Below are 24746 nucleotides of genomic sequence, written 5' to 3' on the forward strand. Positions count from 1 at the left end.
GCAGTTATATTTCGGGGAAAAACATTTCTATCAACCTGAAGAAGCACTGCTGATAAATGTATTTGGCGAGTGTCAGATATCAGATATCATACTGAAGATACCTGTGGCATACTCACTGCAGCTCTCGCCTAAATTAGGAATCCGTGATCTGATTTGATATAGAAAATGTCCACAGTCACACGGAATATTATTATCATTTTAATAAAAGAGTCAAAACTCACAACTGGTCGTGGCAGATGGCTCCTTATTCCTGATCCTGGTTGTCCGGGTTTCTTCCTGTTAAAAGGGAGTTTTTCCTTCCCACTCTCGCCAACTGCTTGCTCATGTGGGATCATCTGATTTGGGGTTTTCTCTCTGTTAGGGTCTTTACCTTACAATATAAAATGCATTGAGGTGACTGCGGTTATGATTTGGCAATATATAGGTTTAATTTAATTTAATTTAATCACCGATTTTTCTATTTCTGGTATGCAAACCCGAGTCCACGTTCCCTGATAGTGTGCTCTTTTAAGTGGTCTAAGGGATAAATTATTGTGAGGTGTGGAATCGGGAGAAACACCAAATGAAATTTAAAGGGAAGGATGAAATTGAGAATGCGAAACCGAAGGTAGTTATATGATACACCTTGAAGCAATATGTATATGTGAGTGGTCATATCAATGGTATTCACATTCCTCTGTTGGTTTATGTCAGCCTGAATGCTCACTTACATTCCTCGAGCCGTCTCAAGTCATGTCCAGTCAGGTCACTTCAGCATGCGCACGCACACAAACCCAAATACCTTTGAGTCGTTCAGCCATTACTTAGTAACATTATGTTTCATGAAGTGAGATTTGACACTTTCATCCATTCTTTTGTTGGATTTTTTCATTATATATTGTTTTCCTCTGTATCCTTTTTACTGCGACGCTTAAAAAAGAAAGCATTTTGAGATAAGAGTGCACCCGTACAACCTCCTTCAACTCAAAATCTGCTCATAAAACTGGTCCAAACCTGTTCGCTACAGAGGTTTTAACATATTCGCTTCTGCCCTGAACTTTTCCAGATGCTACCCAGAGGAATTTTTTGTGACAATTAAAATAGGCGAATGTGTCGGACCAGGCTTTAAACAAATTTTATCATTCCAGGTCCCTTAGTGCGGCGTCTGTGTAATGTACATTAGGCTTAATAAAGGAGGTGATTGTCCAGAGAATAGACAGTAAGGACGTGAGCGTGCTGCTTTGTGTCATATCCTGTGAAACCTGGCAGCAACCGTCGCCTAAACCAAACATAGTATTTCAGGTAGTAAGCATCTCTCTGACATGGATAATCTCCTGCTGTCCGCTACATGTGTGAAAAGGAAGCTGCAGACAATGTCTGGACCTGATTCACTGGACATTCATGTGTATAAACTGCTTATGTCTGTTCTGTTTAATAGAAGCAGGGATCAGGTGCTCTAGTAATAGCACGCTGGGCAGACTTAGGGATAGGTGTAGGGTTGATGCAGGGTTCACATGAACTGGTTGATTTATAGCTTTTGGGAGCCTGAAAGAGAAGCGCAGATAAGTGTACAAAGGTTCCAGATGTGGCCAGCTCTGTCTGCATGTTTAATTCTCCTACTGTGAAGATAAAAGGAGAGCAGAGCTGACCCGTCCCATCCTCTCCACCCTCTAAGCGGAGCTCCACAGCAGGGACCAGCACATCTCACCATGTCTGTCTTTCTGATGTTGTCCTTTTTGGGCATCTTTTTCAGAAGGTTTCATGTAAGGTTTTTGTCTTTCATCAGATCTTCTTATCTAGGTAATTACATCTCCTTTTTACTTGTTCCAGGGGGAGATTTGCCATAGTATAACTGCCTCTTAAATAGAGGTCAAATGTCACATCCCTGTAGACAAGCATAATCGCAGTACTCCCAAAACTCTGCTCTTTAGGGGTCAGTGACGTTTTTGTGCAGATTAATAGGATCTTCTTGGCACAAAGAGGATTATGGAAGCTGAAAAATCACCATCTTTCCTGCTTTGTACTGACATGTAAATATAAGAAGACATTTGTCTAGTTTGAAGAACTGCTAAGGCTGTGGCCTTGTATGCTTCCTATTTTTTTTTTTTAAACCTTTCCTCCAAGTGCTTTAAGCTGTAGGTGTAACAGGCAGGAAGAGAAAAAGGGGGTTGGAGGGTAGAGTGGTTAGATGAGAAGAAAGAGGTGGGTTCATTCAGTTTCCCAGCAAACTTTCCACTTACCAGAAGCTGCATCAGTGGAGACGTCAACAGACTGCCTGGCTCTCTGGAGTAAGGGGCTCCGTAGGTTGTTACACAACGCAGCAGTCACTGGGTTGCACAACTGTCTCTGTACTCTGTATATGAATCTAATCAATGCCTTGTGCAGGCGTGCTTCCAGCTGGATTTTTGTAGAGGAGTTGGGTTTTAGGAGAGATACCAATGGGAATATCACTATCCCTTTTAACTTCATGAGAAACTTTTTCTTTTGTCAGAATTCTGATCCTGGTGTTTTTGAAACACCCAGGACTGCTGAACATTTGCTACTTGCCTATATAGTTTTGGCCATGTTGTTTTTTAGTTTAGTTAATGTATAGTCAGTTTTGATGTGAGATGGTCAGAGTTATCAATCTTCTCCTCAATCGCATAAAAATGTGTTATTTATGGCATTTCATCAAGCAAACTTCAAATCTCATGTAGTCCTTGCATTTTGAAGTTCTGTGCCGCTTTGATCGAAGCATTGCTGCAGCGTTCCAGTGCAGTTATTTCTCTAAATGCTCAAAGCTTGGGGAGAGGTTACTGGCTCACTTTCAGATGTGTTAACGCATGCAGCCCAAATTAAAGTTGGCGCTTTCTGATTTTGGTCCCGATGTGGTCTCCATCCAAAAACAGTTTTTGGTGTCTAAGATGATTAAATGGGGACACGTTGGCAATTACAAACAATTAACTGTGATAGATTGGCAAAAACTACTGATTGAGTCAAACTGATTGCAACATACTGACAAACTGTCTGCATTTACAAATTGGACAACAGTTCTTTATAAACCTGCCAATCTGTCTGAGAGGGAGGGAACCAGGTGACCACTGTATGATTGTGAGTGGTTGAATGTGTTGCTCAAGAGTGTTGCACGTTGCACGCGGTGACCAGCAATGCCCCAAATGGACAACCAGTTGATCACCACAGTACCTGCAGTCTGATTGCAAGTAGCTGTGGTGATTGTGGAAAAAATTCAGTGCCATCAGCGGGTAGCCACCTATTTATTTATTTAACTCTACCTAGCGAGGATATTGCCACCCTACTTTCGGTCTAGTGTAAGAGAGCCATTAGATTTGATCTGTTTACATCCTTTTTAAAAAAAAATTCTTATCAGAGTTTATATTATAATCTAAATGCATATAATGAAGAGTTGGAAATTTTAGCAGAGGTTTGGAAAGGCACCTCAGGTTAACACACTTGAAATGGTTAATGGAGGCATATGTAAACAAGAGCGTGTGTGTGTGTGTGTGGTCACTTTGATAGTGTGTGTGCGTGTGTGTGTGTGTGTGTGTGCAGTGATCTGGTTTGCTTTTAAAGAATATGCAGTGGAATCTGTTAAAACAACCATCTCTTCCCATCAGTGCATCCATCTGCAAAGTTTCTTCCTTAAACTGACTTAAAGTGGATACAAAATGTTGACATCCTTCATGAAGGTGTCGCAAGAGTTTCGGGTCAGTTTGACTCATATTAGCAATCATGTAGACCCTTCTGCACTGCACACATGCAATTAATGGGTCAGTGTCAGCTTAATACTTAATAATCTTACTCAAGAGCATGTCTTCAGACATGAGGTCTGCGAGGGAATTCTGTCTTACTCACTGATAAGAGTTTACAAAGTTTAGAAAGTGCTGGACTTCACCTCTAACTCTTAACACAACACCTTTTTCTTTTCCTTTCCTTCCCCGCACTCTACATGCCTTAATCAAACACAAGTGGAATGTTTGTAATGGACAACCTGCAAGATTACACAATAAATAACATTAATTCATTGCTGCTATTTTTTTTGTATCAAGATAGCAGTAAGTATAAGTATTCTTGGAATGGTTCCTGATATCATAAAATTAAAAAAGAGTATTTGGATTCATTGTGGTTTATGACTAAGAGTTATATGACTGTACTCCCACAACCCTGTTTTTTCTTTCTTTCTTTCTTTATCCTGTTGTTTCATCCTCTTCTCTCCCTTTCTCTCCTCTGCGTCCATCAGATGTGGAGCAGATGGCTATAGACTGGCTGACTGGCAACTTCTACTTTGTGGATGACGTGGACGACCGGGTGTTTGTCTGCAACAAGAACGGCAAAACTTGTGTGACCCTGCTGGACCAAGAGCTGTACAACCCTAAAGGCATCGCCCTGGACCCAGTGATGGGGTCTGTATTTGCCTCCAGGCTCCTTGACTTAAGATTGCCCTCATCTTGTTTTAGCACTGCTCAACAGGAAAATGCTGTCTTATGATCAGGCGACATGCTGACCAAGCAGCCAGGCGAAAATCAGAGCACTTTCTCAAGACACGGACCTAGACGGGATCCTTCTTTCCGACATAAATACTTCCATGTTGGTTGTTTCAAGTTCCTGATACTGACAATCTGTTATCTGGTAGTTCCTTTTAAAAGGATCATTTCTCTTTTTTGCGATTGTCTTTAAATAATTTTATTTAATTCCGATGTCTAATACAGTTGTCCTAGTTGTGGTCAACTAAATTTATCTAGTCCATTTCCTTTTCTGTGAAACCTTCTGTAATTGAAATCTATCCTCTTCCCCCTGCTACAGAAAAGTGTTCTTCACAGACTATGGGTCTACACCGAGGGTGGAGCGTTGTGACATGGACGGGCAAAACCGCACTAAGCTGGTCGACAGTAAGATTGTCTTCCCCCACGGTATCACTTTGGACCTGGTGAACAGGTTGGTGTACTGGGCTGACGCTTACCTGGATTACATCGAAGTGGTGGACTATGAGGGCAAGAATCGGCACACCATCATCCAGGGTCTGATGGTGAGGATTTGAGGATCAGTGTAACCATAAGAAATACACCTAATCACACGCAAACGCACTCAAGAATAAAGGCATGCATCTTATCAACCCAGCTTGGTACTCACAAAACATCTGTTTTCCATATCTCTGATTTAATCGTATGTTTGGAGAAAAAGCTCTTTTCCCGTTTCCCGCAAAGAGTGCATGCCTCTCCTGGGGATAGGTCCTTTTTATTGCCTTGATTGATATTACTTAAAGAGTGTGTGATTTTCCTGGCTAGTGCCTCGCTAAACATATTAGTCTGGCCCTAGTGGAGCTTGGCTCAAACTTATAGGGAAGTAATGATCTTAATGAAATCAGGACTGTGGTGGTGGTGTGTGTTTGTGTGAGAGGTGGAGGGAGGTAATGTGATCTCAGCCCATACATCTTTCTGACAGCAGAGGAGAGCTGCACAGAATAGACCCTTATAAAAGTAAGACCCCTCTCTCCTTTACAGCAGATGAGGAGTGAAGCCTTTGTGCTTCTCCGTGCCAAGTTTACTCAGACACTCGCTCTTTATCTGTCTGTCTGTCTGTCTGTGTTTCTCTAGTTTTCTCTGTCTTACAGAGATTATTCACATTCTTAAATTTAAACCGATCAATTGCTCAATAGACAAGTTGAATTAAGCTGGATTTGCAGGACAGTGTTGAAGATAAAATGTGCACAAACAATATTGCCCAAACTATTAGTCAGCCAGCTTGAGCAAACCCTTTTGCTAAGAATGCAGAGATATTATGTCTGACATGCAACATCTCTTTTTTCCCCTCAATGTTTTTCTCCTTTATCTTATTTCAGATCGAGCATCTGTATGGGCTGACTGTATTTGAGAACTATCTCTATGCAACAAACTCGAACGAAGGCAACCTCAACTCCAAAACGACCGTGATTCGAGTAAACCGCTTCAACAGCTCCGACTTCCAGGTGGTGACCCGGTTAGATCGGGGAGCTGCGCTGCACGTGTACCATCAGAGACGTCAACCTCAAGGTGCGCAGTGAGACTTTTATAAACGTCCACAAATAACAGTTACTGCCAGGCAAATGTGTTTTCAAAGCAAATCGTTACATAACTGTTGTGCGCTTGTTTCCTCGCTCAGTGCGTAGTCACGCGTGTGCTTTGGATCAGTTCGGAAAAGCTGGGGGCTGCTCTGACATATGTCTGCTGAGCAACAGCCACAAGACCCGAACCTGCCGCTGCCGCTCGGGCTTCAGCCTCGGCAGCGATGGCAAATCCTGCAAGAGTGAGTGAAGAAATTGATTTGACAAAGATGAAAACCTTTTGACTTGATGATGGGAGATGGGAATGAAGTAATAGTGGTTTGAAAATCTCTGACAGAATAATTGTTCATTTATGATGCTTCTCTGCAGAGCCGGACCACGAGTTGTTCTTGGTGTATGGCAAGGGTCGTCCTGGAGTCATCAGGGGCATGGACATGAACGCTAAAGTGCCCGATGAGTACATGATTCCGATCGAGAACCTAATGAACCCCCGAGCATTGGATTTCCACGCCACCAATGAATTCATATACTTTGCTGATGCCACAAGCTACATCATCGGGCGGCAGAAGATAGATGGCACAGATAGAGACGTCATACTGAAGGATGGTAAAGACTGAAAATTCAGGCTACTAAAAAGAATTTGTGGATAAAAAAAAAAATAATGAAGTCAGCTTATTTCAGATTCAGTTCTATTTATTCTTTTGGATTGGACAGCCAGTAGCTTTTTCACACTGACTACTTTTGCTTATCTCAGGTATCCACACGGTAGAGGGAATAGCAGTAGACTGGATGGGAAATAATCTTTACTGGACAGACGATGGACCAAAGAAGACTATCAGTGTTGCCAGGCTGGAGAAGGCTTCACGGACCCGCAAGATTCTCATTGAGGGCAAGATGAGCCACCCTAGAGCCATTGTTGTGGACCCCCAGCACGGGTGAGACTTGAGGGAGGGGCTGTTAACTTAATGAATCTTCTTTCCATCAGCATTCAGTTGAGATGAAGTATGTTTTGAGTGCCTTGCAGTTGTGTGGGCTGCTTACACGGTAGGTTTTTGTTTGACTCGCTGGTCACATTTATGTGTAGGAGCTGGCAGGTTTTCAAGAGATTCTTTTCTTTTAGATACTCCCTCATTTGCTTTGTTGTGGGATGTTGCATCAAAGAGCATCACAGCGTAAAGCTATATTTAACAGGTTCTGCAGTTCAGATCCAGAAATGTCTCACCTTTCGAATGTGGTAATACCTCACCTTGTCTCCCAGATGGATGTACTGGACTGACTGGGAGGAGGATCCCACAGAGAGCAACAGAGGCAAGATCAAGAAAGCTTGGATGGATGGTTCGCATCACCAAGTGTTCCTCACTAGCAAAACTGTCCTGTGGCCCAATGGGTTGAGTCTGGACATTCCCCAGGGAATCCTGTACTGGGTGGATGCTTACTACGACCGCATTGAGATGGTTTACCTAAACACCACTGAGCGAAAGGTTGGTGAAACTCTGGGACTATGTCGTATTTGTTGTCTGATTACAATTTTATCCTACTAGAATTTGAGATGCATTCTCGATTTAACAGGTGGTGTATGAGGGGCAGGAGCTTAACCATGCCTTTGGCTTATGCCACTACAAACAATTTCTGTTTTGGAACGAGTACCGCGGTGGCAGCATCTACAAACTGGACCAAGTCACTAAAACAGTCACTCTACTCCGCAATGAGAGGCCGCCCATATTTGAGATCAGAGTGTACGATGCACACCAGCAGCAAGGTACGTATCCTTCTACTTATTTTTTCCCTTTTCCCATTAAACATAAGATGACGTGACACTGTTTTGCGTCTCTTCCCACTTTGACTTCGTGTAGGAACCAACGCGTGTCGAGTCAACAATGGCGGCTGCAGCAGTCTGTGCCTCGCCATTCCTAATGGCAGATCCTGCGCCTGTGCTGATGATCAGATCCTTGATGGCAATAACGTTACTTGCAGAGGTACTTAGCTGTCTTACCAGTAGAAGATGATATTGCTTGGCAGTACAAGAGATGAGTTTAAAACAAAATCAACACTTTGCTTTCAATTTGCAAGATATTTTAAATGTTAGTGTTTCCAAATGTGTGCAGAAATTCTAACTAAGCTCCGTCAATATTTTTATAACTTTAAGAGCTGACTAACAAAAGCTAACTTGGTCACTAAAAAGCTTTTGTTCACATGCTCGCTTCTTGTCTCAATGGCTCATCTGTTTCTGCTCCTACCCCTGATCTCCTCTCTAGCCAACCCCGCCTACGTTCCCCCGCCCCAGTGCCAGCCTGGGGAGTTTGCTTGCAAGAACAACCGCTGCATCCAAGAGCGCTGGAAGTGTGACGGGGACAACGATTGTCTGGACAACAGCGATGAAGCCCCTGAGCTCTGCTGTAAGTGTGCCGCATCATTGTCATGGTTACACAGCAACACAAAGATAAACAAAAGGGTGTTTAAGGGTCTTAGCTAACGCAACCCGACAGAGGGCAAACTAAAGTTTCCAACATCTGTCTCTTTCCATGCGGCGTTTACGTGGCTGCTAACTCTGACATCATGAGTCGATACCGAAAAGCAAAGGGTCACATTCGACTAGAATGTTCTTCATTTGCTACTTTGACAGACTTTGAACCGTTTTCTAAGATTTTGTTCTTTTCTGTTTCTTCCCCCAGACCAGCACACCTGCTCAGCCGAGCGATTTAAGTGCCAAAACAATCGTTGCATCCCCCTGCGATGGCTGTGTGATGGTGACAATGACTGTGGAAACGATGAGGATGAATCGAACACCACCTGCTCTGGTATATACAAGCTGAGTTGCATCTAGTTCGGAGAGCATACAGAGAGGGAGAAAGAGAGTAAATTCCAGACCATACAGCTGTGCTCATATCGGAAAAGAAATGATGCAGTCATCAGAGGATGACTCCGCTTTAAAACTGTTTTAATTGGAGGAAGCATGTAAGAGTAAAGCGATCCAAAGTGATCTGTTAGTTTTCATTTAGTCATGCAGCAGATGCCAGCAACAATCTACAAAGAGTTCAGGAAGATGTATAAATCTTTAGCACCATTAGTTAAAGCTCTCTGAGTGTGTCAGATAGATTGAAAGCGACTGGAAGTACTTTTTGAGGCAATTTCGCATGGTTTGATTCTGTAACAGCGCAGACCCTAAAAAATAAGCAGAGAACAAATGTATAATTTCCCCTTTCAGCTCGCACATGTCCACCCAACCAATACCCCTGTGCCAGTGGGCGATGCATCCCCATCTCCTGGACATGCGACCTTGATGATGACTGTGGAGATCGCTCAGATGAACCTGATTCCTGTGGTGAGTCTTTATTGCTCTTTCATTTTGTTGCTCTTCCTTGAATATCACATTTTTCTCTATAAATATTTTTTAAATACACTCCTCTTTTGCTCCCTTTCCGCAGCGTATCCAACCTGTTTCCCTCTCACCCAGTTCACCTGCGCCAATGGCCGCTGCATCAATATAAATTGGCGCTGTGACAACGGTGAGTATCATCCCTCCCTTCCCCACTTGTCACGCTGTACTGTAGAATCCAATCTAAAAATCTTGCGTGTGTGCGCTGATGTACAGACAATGACTGTGGAGACAGCAGCGACGAAGCAGGCTGCAGCCACTCTTGTTCCAGCGTCCAGTTCAAATGTAACAGCGGCCGCTGCATCCCAGAATACTGGACCTGCGACGGCGACAATGACTGTGGAGACTACAGTGACGAGACTCATGCCAACTGTACCAACCAAGGTAATTTAGCTCAAACTGAAATAGCCCTGCTCTAACTTGTTTTTGTTATGGTAGCGTCTGCTCTCGTGTCTTGTAGCTGAGTCAGGTTCTCGTTGTCATTTATCAAAGATGCTATCATTATATTTACAGGTTGCTATTTGCACTCATAAAGGGGTTGTCACAACGTCACAACATGTTTAGCTTCTCCCTATCCCACTTCCTGTACTCCACATGCCCCTACATGCTCTCCAGCTTCCTCTGATCCATTTCTGTTGCTATGTTTTGTGGTTAGACAACAAATCTCATAACTCTTTCATGGTGTCGTGCAACTAGCACAGATGTTTTGACTGTGCTGTAGCGATATGAACTTACATGTTTGGAGTGTTTCCTCGGGGTGTGCTGCTTTTTCATATGAACGACATCACATCTCAGTGTTGCACAATTACCTTTAGCCTTGCTCTGCCTAGAAGCTCCTGTGAACTGTGAGTGTCCGATGTTGTATGTACCGTTTGATCCATGCCGAAATGCTGTTAAGTCCCAGCATGCAAAATCCGGGCCCAGCGTGACCTGCTGGTCTAATGAGCAATCTGTGCTCTGTTGTGTGTGCCCGGCTGCGTGTGTTTGCGAGTTCTCTTGGCTGCCATCTGGAAGTTATTAAGTGAAATAAAATAAAACGGTTTCATCACTTTCCCCTATTATATATTGTGGTCCTGTGCCGCGAGGAGTCCAGTTTTATTTAGCTGTGCCGAACGCTGTCATAAGGAGATGTCACTGTGCCGTTTCTGCAGCGATGCATTTAATCTCTCCGCTACAGTCAGTGAGCCATGTGTATTATTGTTATTTGGGTTGGCTCAGAGTCAGGTTGTCACCCAGCATCCCAGGATACCTGCACAATAACTAATGACTGTAACGGCCTTTTCTTTCTCATCCCAGTTTTTTTGCTTTTGTTTTTTGGGCATCTGTTTGTGTGGTCTTTGTAGCTGTGAGCTGTGATTTCTGTTTTGTTCGTGTTTGATTGCTTCTCTGCACACATCATCACTTTTGCTGGCTAACTATGACATTTTGTCTCTCTAGCAACCCGACCTCCAGGTGGCTGCCACGGAGACGAGTTCCAGTGTCGCATGGACGGCCTGTGCATTCCCAAGCGCTGGCGTTGCGATGGCGACACAGACTGTATGGACCTGAGCGATGAGAGCAACTGCGAGGGCTTCACTCAGACTTGTGACCCTGCGGTCAAGTTCAGCTGCAGGGACTCTGGTGAGGAATTTGCCAGATGCTAGTTAAGGGTGAACTTTTTGGACAGTATGAATAAAAGATGTGATTATTTGTTGTGCAAGAAAGCAATGAAATGCTTTATCGCAGGAGGAAGAGAAAGTGGAAGATTTACTGACTGTCATGGATAATGTTCGACTGTTGCCACTGGTTTCCATTTTGTCATCAGGATTACATAAAAACTGGAACTTGGAAATCACTGTTTTTTGTGCTTGTGTCAATATAATGATGTGACTGTATTTAACTGTAAACTGTATTTAATAGAGGAATATAATAGAGATTGCCTCCAGACGTACGCAGTGATGTAAAATAGCAGTGCTTTCACTCATAAATGATTTTTGGATTTTCCTACAAGAAATGTGAGTTAAATAGAGATTCTTAAAATTTATTATAAACATAATTTATTAACTGTTTTTTTTATTTATTTCAAAACTGCTACATATAAGATTTGTCCTAAATATCTAAAAGACTTACTCTTTACTTTGTAGACAAGTTGCAAGTTAGACCACGATTCGCTGTCAAAGCAGCTGCGATGTCACAAATACAGCTTCCAGATGTGACGTTTAGTGTGCTCAAACAAAATGTACAAGTTTAAAAGAAGATCATCATTCTGTCCACTCAGTGCCGAAGCAGCATTGGCCAAAATGTATTTTTGAACGGTGCGCTAACTAAATGACACAAGCTTAAAAATGAGTATTTTGTGGTGTTTTTCAGCTCGCTGCATCAGCAAAGCCTGGGTGTGTGACGGTGACAGTGACTGTGAGGACAACTCGGATGAGGACAACTGCGAGGCATTGGTGTGCAAGTTGTCTCACCACGTGTGCGCTACCAACGACTCCATCTGTCTGCCTCCCGAGAAGCTGTGTGACGGCACAGACGATTGTCCGGATGGTTCCGATGAGAAACTTTGTGGTGAGAATATTCTGGAAAAACTTTGAACTCAGAAAGCACAACATCTGTTCAATGTTATGTTGTGATTTAACTTACAATTTAACATTCAAAACACCTTTCTGGATAAACGCCAACCCTTTCATTTTATTTCTTGCCTGCAGACTTGTGTTCGCTGGGCAATGGGGGTTGTAGTCACAACTGCAGCATTATTCCTGGGGAAGGCTTCATGTGTTCTTGTCCGCTGGGCATGGAGCTGGGAGCTGACAACAAGACCTGCCACATCCAGAGCTTTTGCGCCAAACATCTCAAGTGTAGCCAGAAGTGTGAACAGGAGAAATCTAGTGTCAAGTGCTCCTGCTATGAGGGCTGGGAGCTGGAGTCTGACATGGAGAGCTGCAAAAGCACCGGTAAGCCCCCCCACGCCACCCCCCAAGAAACAGGGACTTTTGTCTTGTAGAGATTTTTGTCTCACTTTGCTTTAAACTATTAGAGGATTTACTCCACTAATAATGTTTCTTCAGAAGGCTGAGCAGCCAGCATTTTGACATATTTATAACTAGAAATGTTATATGGAGCAAATGTGTGAGATGTGACAGGATTTGATCCATGACCAACGTGGGGTTTTCGTGAATTTGGGATTTGGTTTTTCCGTACGCTTTGCTGAGTGAGATTTCTTTTCTCCTTCAGATCCCTTCAAGCCTTTCATCATCTTCTCCAATCGCCATGAGATCAGAAGGATTGACCTTCATAAAGGAGAGTTCAGTGTGCTTGTACCAGGCCTTAGAAACACCATTGCTTTAGACTTCCACCTCAACCAGAGCACCCTGTACTGGACTGATGTTGTGGAGGACAAGATCTATCGTGGGAAACTGTCTGAAAATGGAGGTGAGTTAGCTTGTTGTGTTCTTTTTTTTTTTTTTGCTCTGATTTTGTATCTTATAATCTTTTTGGTAAAGTAAAACAAAAATCTTGCAAGGTGGTGATTACATAAGCAAATCGTGATTTTTGACCGAGCATTTCGTGGAAATTAACTTCCGCTGAACAAATACGCTCTAATTTCTCAGAGCCAATTGTTTTTTCAAAGAGGCTGTGGTCAGCAGTGGTGGTCTGTGACCCTGAATAAATCCCGCAGGTCATGGTCAGCCTTTCGTGCTCCAAAAACCCAGGTCTGCTCGCCAATCAAATTGTGTTCTCAGCACAGCACTAAGGGGGCACACGGAAGGCTTTGTCTCTTCCTATTTGTCTCAGTACTTGCTGTGCCTGACTGCAGCCAAAACACTGATGTAGCGTAGGAGGCACAACACACTGCTGTTCCAGTTCCCAGCCCTCCAAGTTTAACATTAAAACAAGGCTCCTGAGCAGGAACATTGTGACCAGCTCATAGATCACCTCCTGCTGCTTGTTAAGTAGGTCATTTCAGCAGCTCCAAAGTAGTGGGCATAAACTGGGTAGTGCCAGCGCCTTAATAAAGGAACCCTGGCCCACACAAAGACACATAAAGGCAGATATCACTCCACTGTTCTTTCAAGCACACTGCAAAGACATACCCGTCTCGCTCTAATTACTACTGGAAGGCATTTTAAGACATGTGTGCTTTAACCCGGAGCCAAAGATTGATCACAAGTTGTGGTTTTGCACTTAGTTTGCACTAAAGCCAAATGTTTGAGGTCTTGTGTGTTTTCTTAGATGTGGGGTTTGATTTGTCTTCAGGGGTGTTTGTGATAAATGTGCCATCTTGAGATTCTCTCTTTTAGTCAAAGTAACACAAACCATGCTCCCCCCCATTCTTAAAACTTTGCTAGCATTAAAATTTCACATGCTATAAAATTGTCATGTTTGATGTGTAGCTTTAAAATAAAAATCTTCAAATTTTCCGTACGGATTTTCTCTGCTCCGGTCAGCCCTGACCAGTTTTGAGGTGGTGATCCAGTATGGGCTGGCTACTCCAGAAGGCCTAGCTGTGGACTGGATAGCAGGAAACATTTACTGGGTGGAGAGCAATCTGGACCAGATTGAGGTGGCCAAACTGGATGGGACCATGAGAACGACCCTGCTAGCCGGCGAAGTGGAGCATCCCCGGGCCATCGCCCTAGATCCTCGAGATGGGTAAGAACCATATATGGATGGATTCCAAACTTGGATATATATCTGATGGATATATTCATCCTACTGTTTCTTTCATTAACCAGTTCTCATGCGATGATGCTGTACACATCTGTAAAATCCCTCCTCACATTGATCATTTTCTGTCACCAGTATCCTGTTTTGGACTGACTGGGATGCAAGTCTGCCCAGAATTGAGGCAGCATCCATGAGCGGTGAAGGCAGACGCACCATCCACAGGGAGACCGGCAGTGGTGGGTGGCCCAACGGACTCACTGTGGACTACATGGAAAGACGCATTGTCTGGATTGATGCCAGGTAGCATCTGCCACTAGATTCTAAATATACGGCTCAGGTTGCACCGCATCTACCCACTTGCTTATTCCATCACCCACTCGCTCAGTTTTCTTCATCTCTGGCTGCTACACCAGTGTTTTGTTCTTTGCTTACAACAAACTACATTTAAAGAGCAAATAAATAACATGAACATACTTAACCTGATATGTCTCTGCTCTTACATACTATACATCTCTCTGTTGTTTCTCAAGGTCGGATGCTATCTACTCAGCAATGTACGATGGCTCGGGGCTGATTGAAGTGTTGCGGGGTCATGAGTATTTGTCCCACCCCTTTGCTGTCACTATGTACGGAGGCGAGGTCTACTGGACTGACTGGAGGACTAACACTCTGGCCAAAGCCAATAAATGGACAGGACACAACGTTACTGTGGTGCAGCGCACCAACACGCAGCCCTTTGACTTGCAGGTCTATCACCCATCCAGGCAACCCCAGGGTATGTAGCATACCAGATAAAGAGGCATAGACATTCACAGAGAAACACATGCTTGCATAGGCAGAGCGACCGTGTCACACATTTACCCCTGCTTGTCAGCATGGCTGAATGTTTTTGGGCTGTAACTCTAAGGAGAAGGGTGGCGAGCTCACAGTTCATTGCTCACCATGTTATTCATGGCTCCTGTTCCCCCAAGACAGCTGACCTTTTAGACCTGCGAGACTTCTTGTCTCCTCACACTGTGAGCGTTTTGGACACCTCCCGCTTTTGCCTTGTTGATCAAAAAGTCACCTCACTGTTTGGCATTTCCCACGGGCCGGGTAGGAAATAAAATCCTCCCCCTGCAACTTAAATGTCATATGTTGATCTGATCTCACAGACACGCATGATTGACAAGATTGCAAAAGGGTCGTCGGATTTATTTTTGAGCGTTTTGCCATGTCGCACTGTCACCTTGTTTAGTAGCCAGTGGTTAGGGGATCCCAAGGGTATGTGGGCAGTAGAGAGGCACTGGGTCTGTAATTGGTGACAGGGAAAGAGGGATCTGACAAAACTGTTGATTGACAGTTGCAACCAATAACTATGACAGTGACGAAGCAGCAAGCTGGGTTGACAGACCTGGAAGACAAAGGAAATGGGAAAGTACTTTACACTGCAGGCCACCTTTACCCTTTCACACACACATTTATACTCTGCTCTTGGCCCTTGGAGGGTTGGGGGTATTTCTATTGTCTTAAACTATGTCTGTTTCGGCTGTCCTTGATAAATAATAGCCAGTGTAAAATAACTGTGATGATATTGCTTCATACACTGGTCACAGTTTGAAATTTGCAATTGTTTTATGTTGAATGATAGCCTGAGCCCAGAATTTAGGATGACCGTCTCACACCATGACTGTTGCTGCTGCCTATGTGAATGAAATGACTGCAGCATGAAATGGCAATCTGACCATATCTATGGTGCTATTGTGGGGGAAAAAAGCTAAACTAAAACCTAAACTAAAATAAAAATGGAAAACAAAATATTTGGAATTCCAATGCAGAAGAATGTGTAGCTGAGTTGTAGCAGAAGAAGCCTTGTTTGTACAATGAGTTCTCCAGCTGTTATCACAATCCTGTCAAGAGGAAGTAGCTCAGAAGCAAATAGTGGAGGAGCTGCAGCTGTGCAACCCACGATCTCACTCTTACACTGTACAGTCTCCATGCATCTAACTTCATGTCCTGCACAAGTTGAATGATGCACATTGTAATGAATTTATACGTTTGTTATAGTCACGCAGTCTGTGGACTCCTTAAGGCACAAATCTCCCCCCCCCCCACTTAATTACCTTAAAGGCCAATAAATAAAGAGTAAAAGGTTAATTTAATTCCTCTGACACAAGCAGGCTCCAGCATGTCTCGGTGTAACACCACAATGCAGAGTTATTAGTATTATATTCACTGAAATCTTCAAAGCTCACTGTGAGCCTCCTCTTCCTGTGTTTCTCACAAAACACATCTCATCTGCATTTTTGTCTCTCTTGCTTTCTTGAAACATCCAAATTAATGTTTTTCCTTTCCTTCCTTTCAGCCCCCAACCCATGTGCCCCCGCTGACGGTAAACCCCTTTGCTCCCACTTGTGTCTCATCAACTTTAACCAGACCTTCTCCTGCGCCTGTCCTCACCTCATGAAGCTGCAGCCCGACAAGTACACCTGCAAAGGTAAGGACAGACCCGTTGTTTCACAGCAGAAAAGCGCACATCACCCACATTCTTTTTCCCCTTACCTTTTCAAATCTGCTGTGATGGAGGATATACAGACAGCGCTGTCACATATAATCCATTTCATCAAGGAGGGAGAGAGGGGCTTTGTGTTTGCTGGAATCTTTTCATGCAATTGTTTTGACTGCTACGGTGAGCCGTGTTGCTGAACAGGATATCTTTTCTGATAGAAGATCTGATTACGTCGCCTCCGCTTGCTCCATATTCCCTTCTTAGCTTTCAGTTCCATGTAATTTCATATAAAATCCTGTCACTGAAGATGAAGGGAAGTCTTCATTCGTTGCAGTTTGATTGCACGAGTGGGTTTCATGATGGTTTCGAAGGGTAGCTGTGGGGAATTTTTGTACATGTGTGCAGACGCTCTCTTTTTCATCACCTCATATTTTTGCATTTCTCCAAAAATGATCCAAACATGAGCCATTTAGATGTAAAAATAATTGGATGCACATTAAAACGAGAACTTTAATTAAGCACTTATATTCCACTCTGAACCAAATAAAATAAGTTTGGACCAAACTTTCTAATTCAGTGCTTAAAATCATTTGTTGTTTATGCTGATTATGCAGATTTTCAGTTTAGCAGGTGATATTTTATCTCTCTTAAGTATAAGAAGTAAAAACCTAACCCTGCCTAATTCCTTATTTAGAATGTATGTAGCTGAAAAAGGGGTGTTTATGCCTAATATGAAATTTCAACTTCAAGTCATTCTAAATCTTTCCTGACGTCTTCATTTCCAACATTGGAGTTGGAAAAACTGACATGTCTAATTTTACATGTTAAAAAAAAACAGCCTGAAATATGCATTTTATTCCTCTCTTTCTAGTTTTGCATTCCTGCTAGAATAACGTGCTTTAGTAGATCTCATCTCATCCAGTGTTTGTTTCTCTTTTCCAGAGTCTCGCAAGTTCCTTCTTTACGCTCGTCAGATCGAGATCCGAGGTGTTGACATTGACAACCCCTACTATAACTACATAATCTCCTTCACCGTGCCGGATGTAGACAACGCGACAGTGGTGGATTATGATGCTGTGGAGCATCGGATCTACTGGTCAGATGTGCGAACACAGACCATCAAGAGAGCTTTCATCAATGGCACAGGGGTGGAGACTGTGGTCTCTGCTGGTAAGAACAGTCTCAGGAATATCCGTCAGTCCGTGATTTATTTACTTCTTTGCTTTTCTTTGTTTTTTTTTTAAAAATAAGGCTCATAATTTAATATTCGCTGTAAAGTATAATAAGAGGGTTTGGGAAGATAAATAAAAACAGTTTTTGTTAGCACGCTGCATATTCTAAAAATCTGCAAAGCTTCATTTTGCTTCTGAAATTTGGCAGACCTTCCTAATGCCCATGGCCTGGCAGTAGACTGGGTGTCCAGGAACCTCTTCTGGACCAGCTACGATGCCAATAAGAAGCAGATCAATGTGGCCAGACTGGATGGATCTTTCAAGAATGCCGTCATCCAGGGACTGGACAAGCCCCACTGTCTAGTGGTCCACCCTCTGCTTGGGTGAGTGTTCCCGGCACTTAATATGTCTGCATTCAGTTTAATATGTCAGTTATTTCTCCTAATATTACTCACTTAAAGATTGAAAGGTTTTTCTTTTGTTGTTTACTTCTAGGTTATTTTTTTTTATTCCCTTCAAGTTTAGTCTTAATCTTTGATCTACTTTATCCTTGTTTAGTACTGTACTCTTCTTGCCTCTCTCCATATTTCATAATATTCACACTCCCATCACAGGAAGCTTTACTGGACTGACGGTGACAGTATAAGCATGGCTAACATGGATGGCAGCAACCGCACCACACTTTTCACCAACCAGAAAGGACCAGTAGGTGAGCAGATGTACCCCTATCAGTAAATAATACAGATTCTCTACAGAGTAAAAGCCCAGAACAAACATGTTAGTGTAGCACATGTACTATACATAAATAACAGCATGATTTTTATTTGCTTTCAGGCCTCTCTATTGACTATGAAAAGGAGCAGCTGTACTGGATCAGCTCAGGAAACAGCACCATTAACCGCTGTCAGCTGGATGGCTCTAAACTCGAGATCCTTGAAGGTGTTAAAGGCAAATTGACCAAAGCGACTGCGCTGGCTATTATGGGTAAGAAGAAAAGTGTAATACTTTAAGTTTATCATCCTTGTCCTCTGTATATTTATCATTTTTCTGTTGGCTTATATTCTGGTTACATCAATTATGTAGGAGACAAGCTGTGGTGGGCCGATCAGGGAACTGACCAGATAGGAACATGTGACAAGAAGGATGGAGGAAACTGGAAAGTTTTGCGAAACAACACCTCCCCAATGATGCACATGAGGATCTATGATGAGGATGTGCAGAAAGGTAACAGAAAAAGAGTTACATGTTCTGAAGTGGATGTAAAGTCTCCTGCATTTAATGCAAATACTAGTAAAGAAAATGTTTGTCTTTGTTCCTCTGATCTTTTCTTTAGCCGGTGTCAACCTGTGCAGTAACAACAATGGTGACTGCTCACAGCTGTGTTTGCCCACCTCTCCGACAACCAGGGCCTGCATGTGCACTGCCGGATACAGCCTCAAGACGGGCCAACAGTCCTGTGAAGGTAAGACACAGCTACAGTAACTAGAGTAGGAAAACTGGGAGAAGTGCATCGTGAGGCGAGAAATCAATAACCTAATCTCTCTGAGCAGGCATGGGCTCTTTCCTGCTTTACTCTGTTCACGAGGGAATCAGAGGAATTCCTCTCGACCCAGCAGACAAATCGGATGCCTTGGTGCCGGTTTCTGGAACCTCTCTGGCTGTTGGCATCGACTTCCACGCTGGTGAGTGACTCTAAGGGACGTCGAATAGATAACCCAGCTTGAGTGATATTTTTAAACCCGTTTTTGTGTGGTCTTCAGAGAATGACACAATCTACTGGGTGGACATGGGTCTGAGTACCATCAGCAGAGCCAAGAGGGATCAGACGTGGAGGGAAGATGTGGTAACCAACGGTATTGGCAGGGTGGAGGGCATCACTGTTGACTGGATAGCAGGTGTGGTCATGCAAAATGACAATCAAAATTAAACTGCTTGAGTAGAGATAAAAGATGCAGACTGATTGATGGACGTGTTCTTTTACAGGAAATATCTACTGGACTGACCAGGGCTTTGATGTGATCGAGGTGGCCAGGCTGAACGGCTCCTTCCGCTATGTTGTCATTTCCCAGGGCTTGGACAAACCCAGAGCCATAGCTGTCCACCCAGTGAAAGGGTAAGGCTCCTCGCCAGAAGATTCATTTTGCTTTCTGTAATAATGCTGCTTTAAGTTACTTGGCGTGTATTCCTAAGCATACTTCTTCCTCTGACTAAAGTTTCAAATACTCCCCTGCTTCTTTGGCTGCAGGTATTTGTTCTGGACTGAGTGGGGTCAGTATCCTCGTATTGAACGCTCACGACTGGATGGCTCCCAGAGGCTGGTCATGGTCAATGCGAGCATAAGCTGGCCAAATGGAATCTCCATTGATTATGAGGTGTGAACAACAACTGACCGCACTTAAAATCTTTCACACACTTGGCTTTATTAATAGAGGGTGTTTCCAACATCTAGTGTGCTAATTTATACTGTGATAGATACTTCCAGAGACTGGACTGTTGATCAGCTGATCTTTAAATGGATGCTCTTTCTTATGCCAAAAAGGTCTTTGTTTATTTTGAATATTAAAGTGGTAAAAATTAAAATACAGTGAGACAACATTCTCATTTGATCATTTCTAATCCATATCTATCCAAAACATTCTTTAGATTTTGAAAGGACTTTCTCTTGGATTCATTTTTTAAATAAAGTTAAAAAAGGATCTTTAAACCTTTTTTATTCTTTGGAGCGTCTTATCCAGTCTGGGAGTTTTATTAAAAGCCTAAAAGCTGTTAGATATTTAAAATTATAATTTAAACATTTCTTAATGTAAATGGTAATAATATTTTAAGAATAATGAGAATTTATTTTTAAATCGGACTCACCTAAATTCACTTGATATTCACTAAAAGCTTACATTACAAACTGGTTATCAGCTAACTGGTTTCCCAAATACAGGTTCAATTGAACTGAAATCTTAGGATTTTGGTCTGTCCTGAATAATCACAGTTGTTGTTTTTTTACTTCCTGTGCTCAGGAGGGTCTGCTTTATTGGTGCGATGCCAGGACAGACAAGATCGAGCGCATCAACCTGGAGACTGGAAAAAACAGGGAGCTGGTTCTGGGCAACAACAACATGGACATGTTTGCTGTATCTGTATTTGAGGAGTACATCTACTGGAGTGACAGGTCAGTCTTTATGTTGTTTTGAACAATACTTCATATTGTAAGAGTGTTCATTTACTGACTGTTTTATTCTTGTTCTGTTTTTTTAGGACCCATGCTAATGGCTCCATTAAGAGAGGCAGCAAAGACAACGCCACAGATGCTGTGCAGCTCAGGACAGGCATCGGTGTACAGCTCAAAGATATTAAAGTCTTCAATAGAGCCAGACAGACAGGTAAAAACAAACACATATTATCATAAGCTTAAAAAAGTTGCTTTTACTGTTGAAAATGTCCTAATAAGATGGCAGCTGCCTAACAATGACAAAATGAATCGCCACCTTTAGCATTTAACCGTGTTCAGTGTTCGTGTAACAGCAATGCTAATAAACTGTGTGACTCTCTCCACAGGCTCGAACGTCTGCAAAAACAACAACGGCGGCTGTGAACAGCTGTGTCTTTTCCGTGGGAATGGGGAGCGCACCTGCGCCTGTGCTCATGGCATGCTGGCAGAGGACAACCAAAGTTGCCGTGACTACGACGGCTACCTGCTGTACTCCGAGCGCACCATCCTGAAAAGCATCCACCTGTCCGACGAGACAAACCTCAACGCGCCCATTAAGCCGTTCGAGGATCCCGATCACATGAAGAATGTCATCGCTCTCAGCTTTGACTACCATGGCGGGGGAGGGAGGGGAGCCAACCGCGTCTTCTTCAGCGACATTCACTTTGGCAACATCCAGCAGATCAATGACGACGGCACAGACCGCAAGATCGTGGTGGAAAGTAAGTGCGGGGTCATCAGATGCATTTCGCGTTTCTGTCAAAGCGTCGGGAAAACCTTACGTTTTGCTGCTTTTAAGACTTCCCCACCTCTGTTGACAAATATTTCTGCTGCGTTGCTCTTTGCTGCCATATTTTTTTAAATCCTGTCCATTAATAATTGAATGTTGTCCCCTCTACGGTGTCAGCAGACACAATACAAGCATCCGGGAGGATCCGGTGTAATGAACACGCAGCTGTAACTCAACCAGTAGAGACTGACATCACTTCAGAGCTGCTACTGCTTGCGCACACCAACACCCACGCCCTGGTTTTTGCTTGTTTCACCACTGAAGAGCCTTTTAAATCCCGCTCTCTTTAAATAATTCAAGAGTGAAGTATCATATTTAAAAGCCCTGGACCAGAGCTGTTCACATCTAACAAGATTCAAAAAATGAATTATTTTGTTAAGTACAGCAGGAGAACAAGGAAGGTGCACAGGGTTTGTGTTTTTACTCATTTTGCATTGAGAACAAGGGTTTGAAGCAGTTTTAAGAAAGACGTCTTACATCGTGTACTGAATGTAGAACTTATTGAGCTCCAAATAAGCTCCAGCTCAGGTTAGAGGAGTGTATTTTATTAACTTTTGACATGATTACATAATCCCATTCTGTCATGTTTTAGAGACGTCTGTTGTCCAAGTTATTAACTAAAACGCACTGTTAATGAAACCAAGACTAGTCCTGTTTCCACATGTGCTAATGGAATAAAGTCAGTCATTGCTGGATGAAAAACGAATGTGGAAAAACATCAAGAAAGTGATCACTTTGGCAATCTGCAGTAAATCTCTTACATCTGGAATTAATTTTATTATATTTAACGTCACTGAGAGTTTCTTATGTAATATTTCAGCCTGTTTGGAGGTATTAACTAGTCTTAATTCCAGATCTCCTTCTGTAAAGTCAGTTTTGGCCTCTCCCTGAGGTACTGTCCTCCTCAAAAGGCCGTACCATGTCTCTGCTCATTGCATAAGGGCAGCCACTCACACAGTTTCTGCACCGTGCCCATTGCCTTCTTCCAAGCTCTAGTAAGTCTCGCCTAAACTTCTGAGACACAAAGCTGTAGAGTACAGGGTTTACCACACCCACTGAGGTTGCCAGCAGCCTGGCCACGATGGCAAATACTTTGTTGCCAGATGAGTCTTTTAAATGTCCTCCAATTAAGGAAAACATGAGGACATAGGAGGGCAGCCACAGGATGGTGAAGACGGCAACCAATAGGGCTGAAGTGTGAGTGACTTGTCTCTGGTAGCGTTCTAGCTGAGAGGCATTCCCCACCTGGCGTGCATATCGAAGAAAACAATAAATCTTTGCATACATCATTATAATGATGCCTAGTGGCAGAGCGAAGCCAAACAGGAAAAGGGCGATGCTGTAGACCAGCTGGCTGAAGTCAGACAGGAAGGCAAAGCACTGCACAACACTGGACACGGTGACTGTGCGAAATGCAAACTGCGGTGCTGCCAGAGCTGAGGCAGGCACCCAGAGCAGAGCTACTGTCAGTTTAATGCGCCTGTGCATTCGCAAGCGGAAGGCCCAGGTGGGGTGTACCACTGTAAGGTAGCGAGTCACAGCCAAAGCTGCCATGGTAAATACGGAGGCAACCGAGCAGGTCACGCCCAGGAAACTGATAGCTTTGCACAGGAAGCCGCCGAAAGGCCAGAAGCCCAGGGTGATAGCGGAGGTGTGGAAGGGCAGGCAGAGTAACAGCAGCAGGTCAGCAGCGCTCAGAACCAGAAGTAGGATGTCTGTGCTGTGTGGGGGCTGGTTCTGTTTCCTCCTCCTCCTAGTAAGAATGATGATGACCAGAGTTTGCCCTATGAGCCCAGTCAACAGAATCAGCCCATCCAAGATGGGGACTAAACATTTAATCAAAACCTCATCTGTTCCAGTCATTTTGCCCAGATTGCTTCTGTTCATCTGCTGCCCCAAACTCTCCATGCAATCCCCGCCGTAAGTCTGCTAAGCAATTAATTTAATATCTTGTTAATGTTAAGCAGCAGAACAGCTTGTTCATGTAGTCTCTGGGTGTTACAGCTGTTGGATCCAGTTTCCAGAGGAAAAAAAGACTCCGCCGAGGCAGTTAGTGGTTTCATGATGATAGTATTAGTTAAGCAGATAAGATCACACTGGTCAGCTGGCTTTCTCACCGACTCACAGGAAAAGGGGAGAAGAAACAGACTTGACTATATCTGGCACTTGCAGAGTCTTTTTCACACTGTGACTCTTATGGTTTCCGAGCCACTTGAAGAAATGTAAATCACTTAACGATGGTTGGATATGGTATTCCCCATTTCTGGGAAAATGGATCAGAAAAATGCACTGTTGTTATCAAGCTTTTCTTTTCCAGAAAACATGAAAGGATGACCTTAAAGGGCGGTCTTTGCAGAGTTGCATTTCCTTAGCTGCATCAGCTCGTCCTTTATAATGTAGTTACTCTGTGGCTGTATTGATTCTTGAAACCAAGCAACAGTGGACGAATCCATCCCAGTAGCTGCTAGTTGGCATTCCTCTCTAAAGGCAGTCAATGCACTTGACTTAAGTATTCCCATCAACCGGAGACTCATTGTCCATGTGAAAGCTCTTCAACCTGTAGACTCTGCCGGAAGAAGAGTTGCTCTGCATCTAATGCGGTGCTAAATCCGTTAAGGAAAAAAAAAAGATGAGGCGTGATGAAAATGATGGTAACTAACGCTTAGTAATTCTCAGGCGCCACTCGCCCTGCTCTTGTTCTCCCTCGTGAGTGTTTGAAAGACTCTGTTCTGAGAGGTAATCATCTTCCTGTCAGGTTTTCTCTGTTGTTTGCACAGTCAGGGGGCTGAGCTGAATTACCCAGTGGGAGGGTGGGCCCTGGTGATCCTTATTACGTAATCCTGGCTTGAATCAGCTTTACTCATCACTCTTACTTGTTTGTGTGACTGTATTTGGCCCCAAGCTGCTCTTTTGGATTTATTTAAGTCTGTTAACAATGTGTTCAGCCTCAAAATTGTCCTGCATTACTGCTGATTATGGCACTTCGACATTTGTCTATTAAAAGGCAATTAAAGGCTTTCAGCTGAGAGCAAACAGTTATGTAGAGTATCCTTTT

At 43.3% G+C, this 24746-nt stretch overlaps 2 protein-coding genes across 3 annotated transcripts in view; one reads left to right on the top strand and one right to left on the bottom strand.

The window, feature by feature from the left end:
- Positions 1 to 24746, top strand: part of lrp1ab (low density lipoprotein receptor-related protein 1Ab) — an 80979-nt gene that overhangs the window by 33168 nt on the left and 23065 nt on the right. For both annotated transcript variants that reach the window (XM_076878425.1, XM_014408789.4), the window contains exons 7-41: positions 4217 to 4379; positions 4780 to 5002; positions 5816 to 6005; positions 6115 to 6258; positions 6386 to 6622; positions 6771 to 6951; positions 7275 to 7497; positions 7586 to 7775; positions 7870 to 7992; positions 8272 to 8412; positions 8689 to 8814; positions 9222 to 9338; positions 9442 to 9522; positions 9609 to 9776; positions 10830 to 11012; positions 11742 to 11939; positions 12080 to 12325; positions 12606 to 12803; positions 13820 to 14024; positions 14175 to 14339; positions 14570 to 14814; positions 16384 to 16515; positions 17470 to 17697; positions 17908 to 18082; positions 18314 to 18408; positions 18534 to 18683; positions 18783 to 18923; positions 19033 to 19161; positions 19250 to 19381; positions 19460 to 19594; positions 19683 to 19812; positions 19945 to 20071; positions 20711 to 20862; positions 20949 to 21073; positions 21249 to 21623. In XM_076878425.1, the coding sequence (XP_076734540.1) occupies positions 4217 to 4379; positions 4780 to 5002; positions 5816 to 6005; positions 6115 to 6258; positions 6386 to 6622; positions 6771 to 6951; positions 7275 to 7497; positions 7586 to 7775; positions 7870 to 7992; positions 8272 to 8412; positions 8689 to 8814; positions 9222 to 9338; positions 9442 to 9522; positions 9609 to 9776; positions 10830 to 11012; positions 11742 to 11939; positions 12080 to 12325; positions 12606 to 12803; positions 13820 to 14024; positions 14175 to 14339; positions 14570 to 14814; positions 16384 to 16515; positions 17470 to 17697; positions 17908 to 18082; positions 18314 to 18408; positions 18534 to 18683; positions 18783 to 18923; positions 19033 to 19161; positions 19250 to 19381; positions 19460 to 19594; positions 19683 to 19812; positions 19945 to 20071; positions 20711 to 20862; positions 20949 to 21073; positions 21249 to 21623 (5973 nt within the window). The remainder of the gene's footprint in view (positions 1 to 4216; positions 4380 to 4779; positions 5003 to 5815; positions 6006 to 6114; positions 6259 to 6385; positions 6623 to 6770; positions 6952 to 7274; positions 7498 to 7585; positions 7776 to 7869; positions 7993 to 8271; positions 8413 to 8688; positions 8815 to 9221; positions 9339 to 9441; positions 9523 to 9608; positions 9777 to 10829; positions 11013 to 11741; positions 11940 to 12079; positions 12326 to 12605; positions 12804 to 13819; positions 14025 to 14174; positions 14340 to 14569; positions 14815 to 16383; positions 16516 to 17469; positions 17698 to 17907; positions 18083 to 18313; positions 18409 to 18533; positions 18684 to 18782; positions 18924 to 19032; positions 19162 to 19249; positions 19382 to 19459; positions 19595 to 19682; positions 19813 to 19944; positions 20072 to 20710; positions 20863 to 20948; positions 21074 to 21248; positions 21624 to 24746) is intronic.
- Positions 22046 to 24436, bottom strand: LOC143414307 (galanin receptor type 1). The gene has a single exon (XM_076878427.1). It carries the CDS (start codon positions 23597 to 23599, stop codon positions 22562 to 22564), a length of 1038 nt encoding a protein of 345 aa, XP_076734542.1. The 5' UTR covers positions 23600 to 24436; the 3' UTR covers positions 22046 to 22561.

This window comes from Maylandia zebra, linkage group LG20 (assembly GCF_041146795.1).
Source record: "Maylandia zebra isolate NMK-2024a linkage group LG20, Mzebra_GT3a, whole genome shotgun sequence".
Taxonomy (NCBI): Eukaryota; Metazoa; Chordata; class Actinopteri; order Cichliformes; family Cichlidae; genus Maylandia; species Maylandia zebra.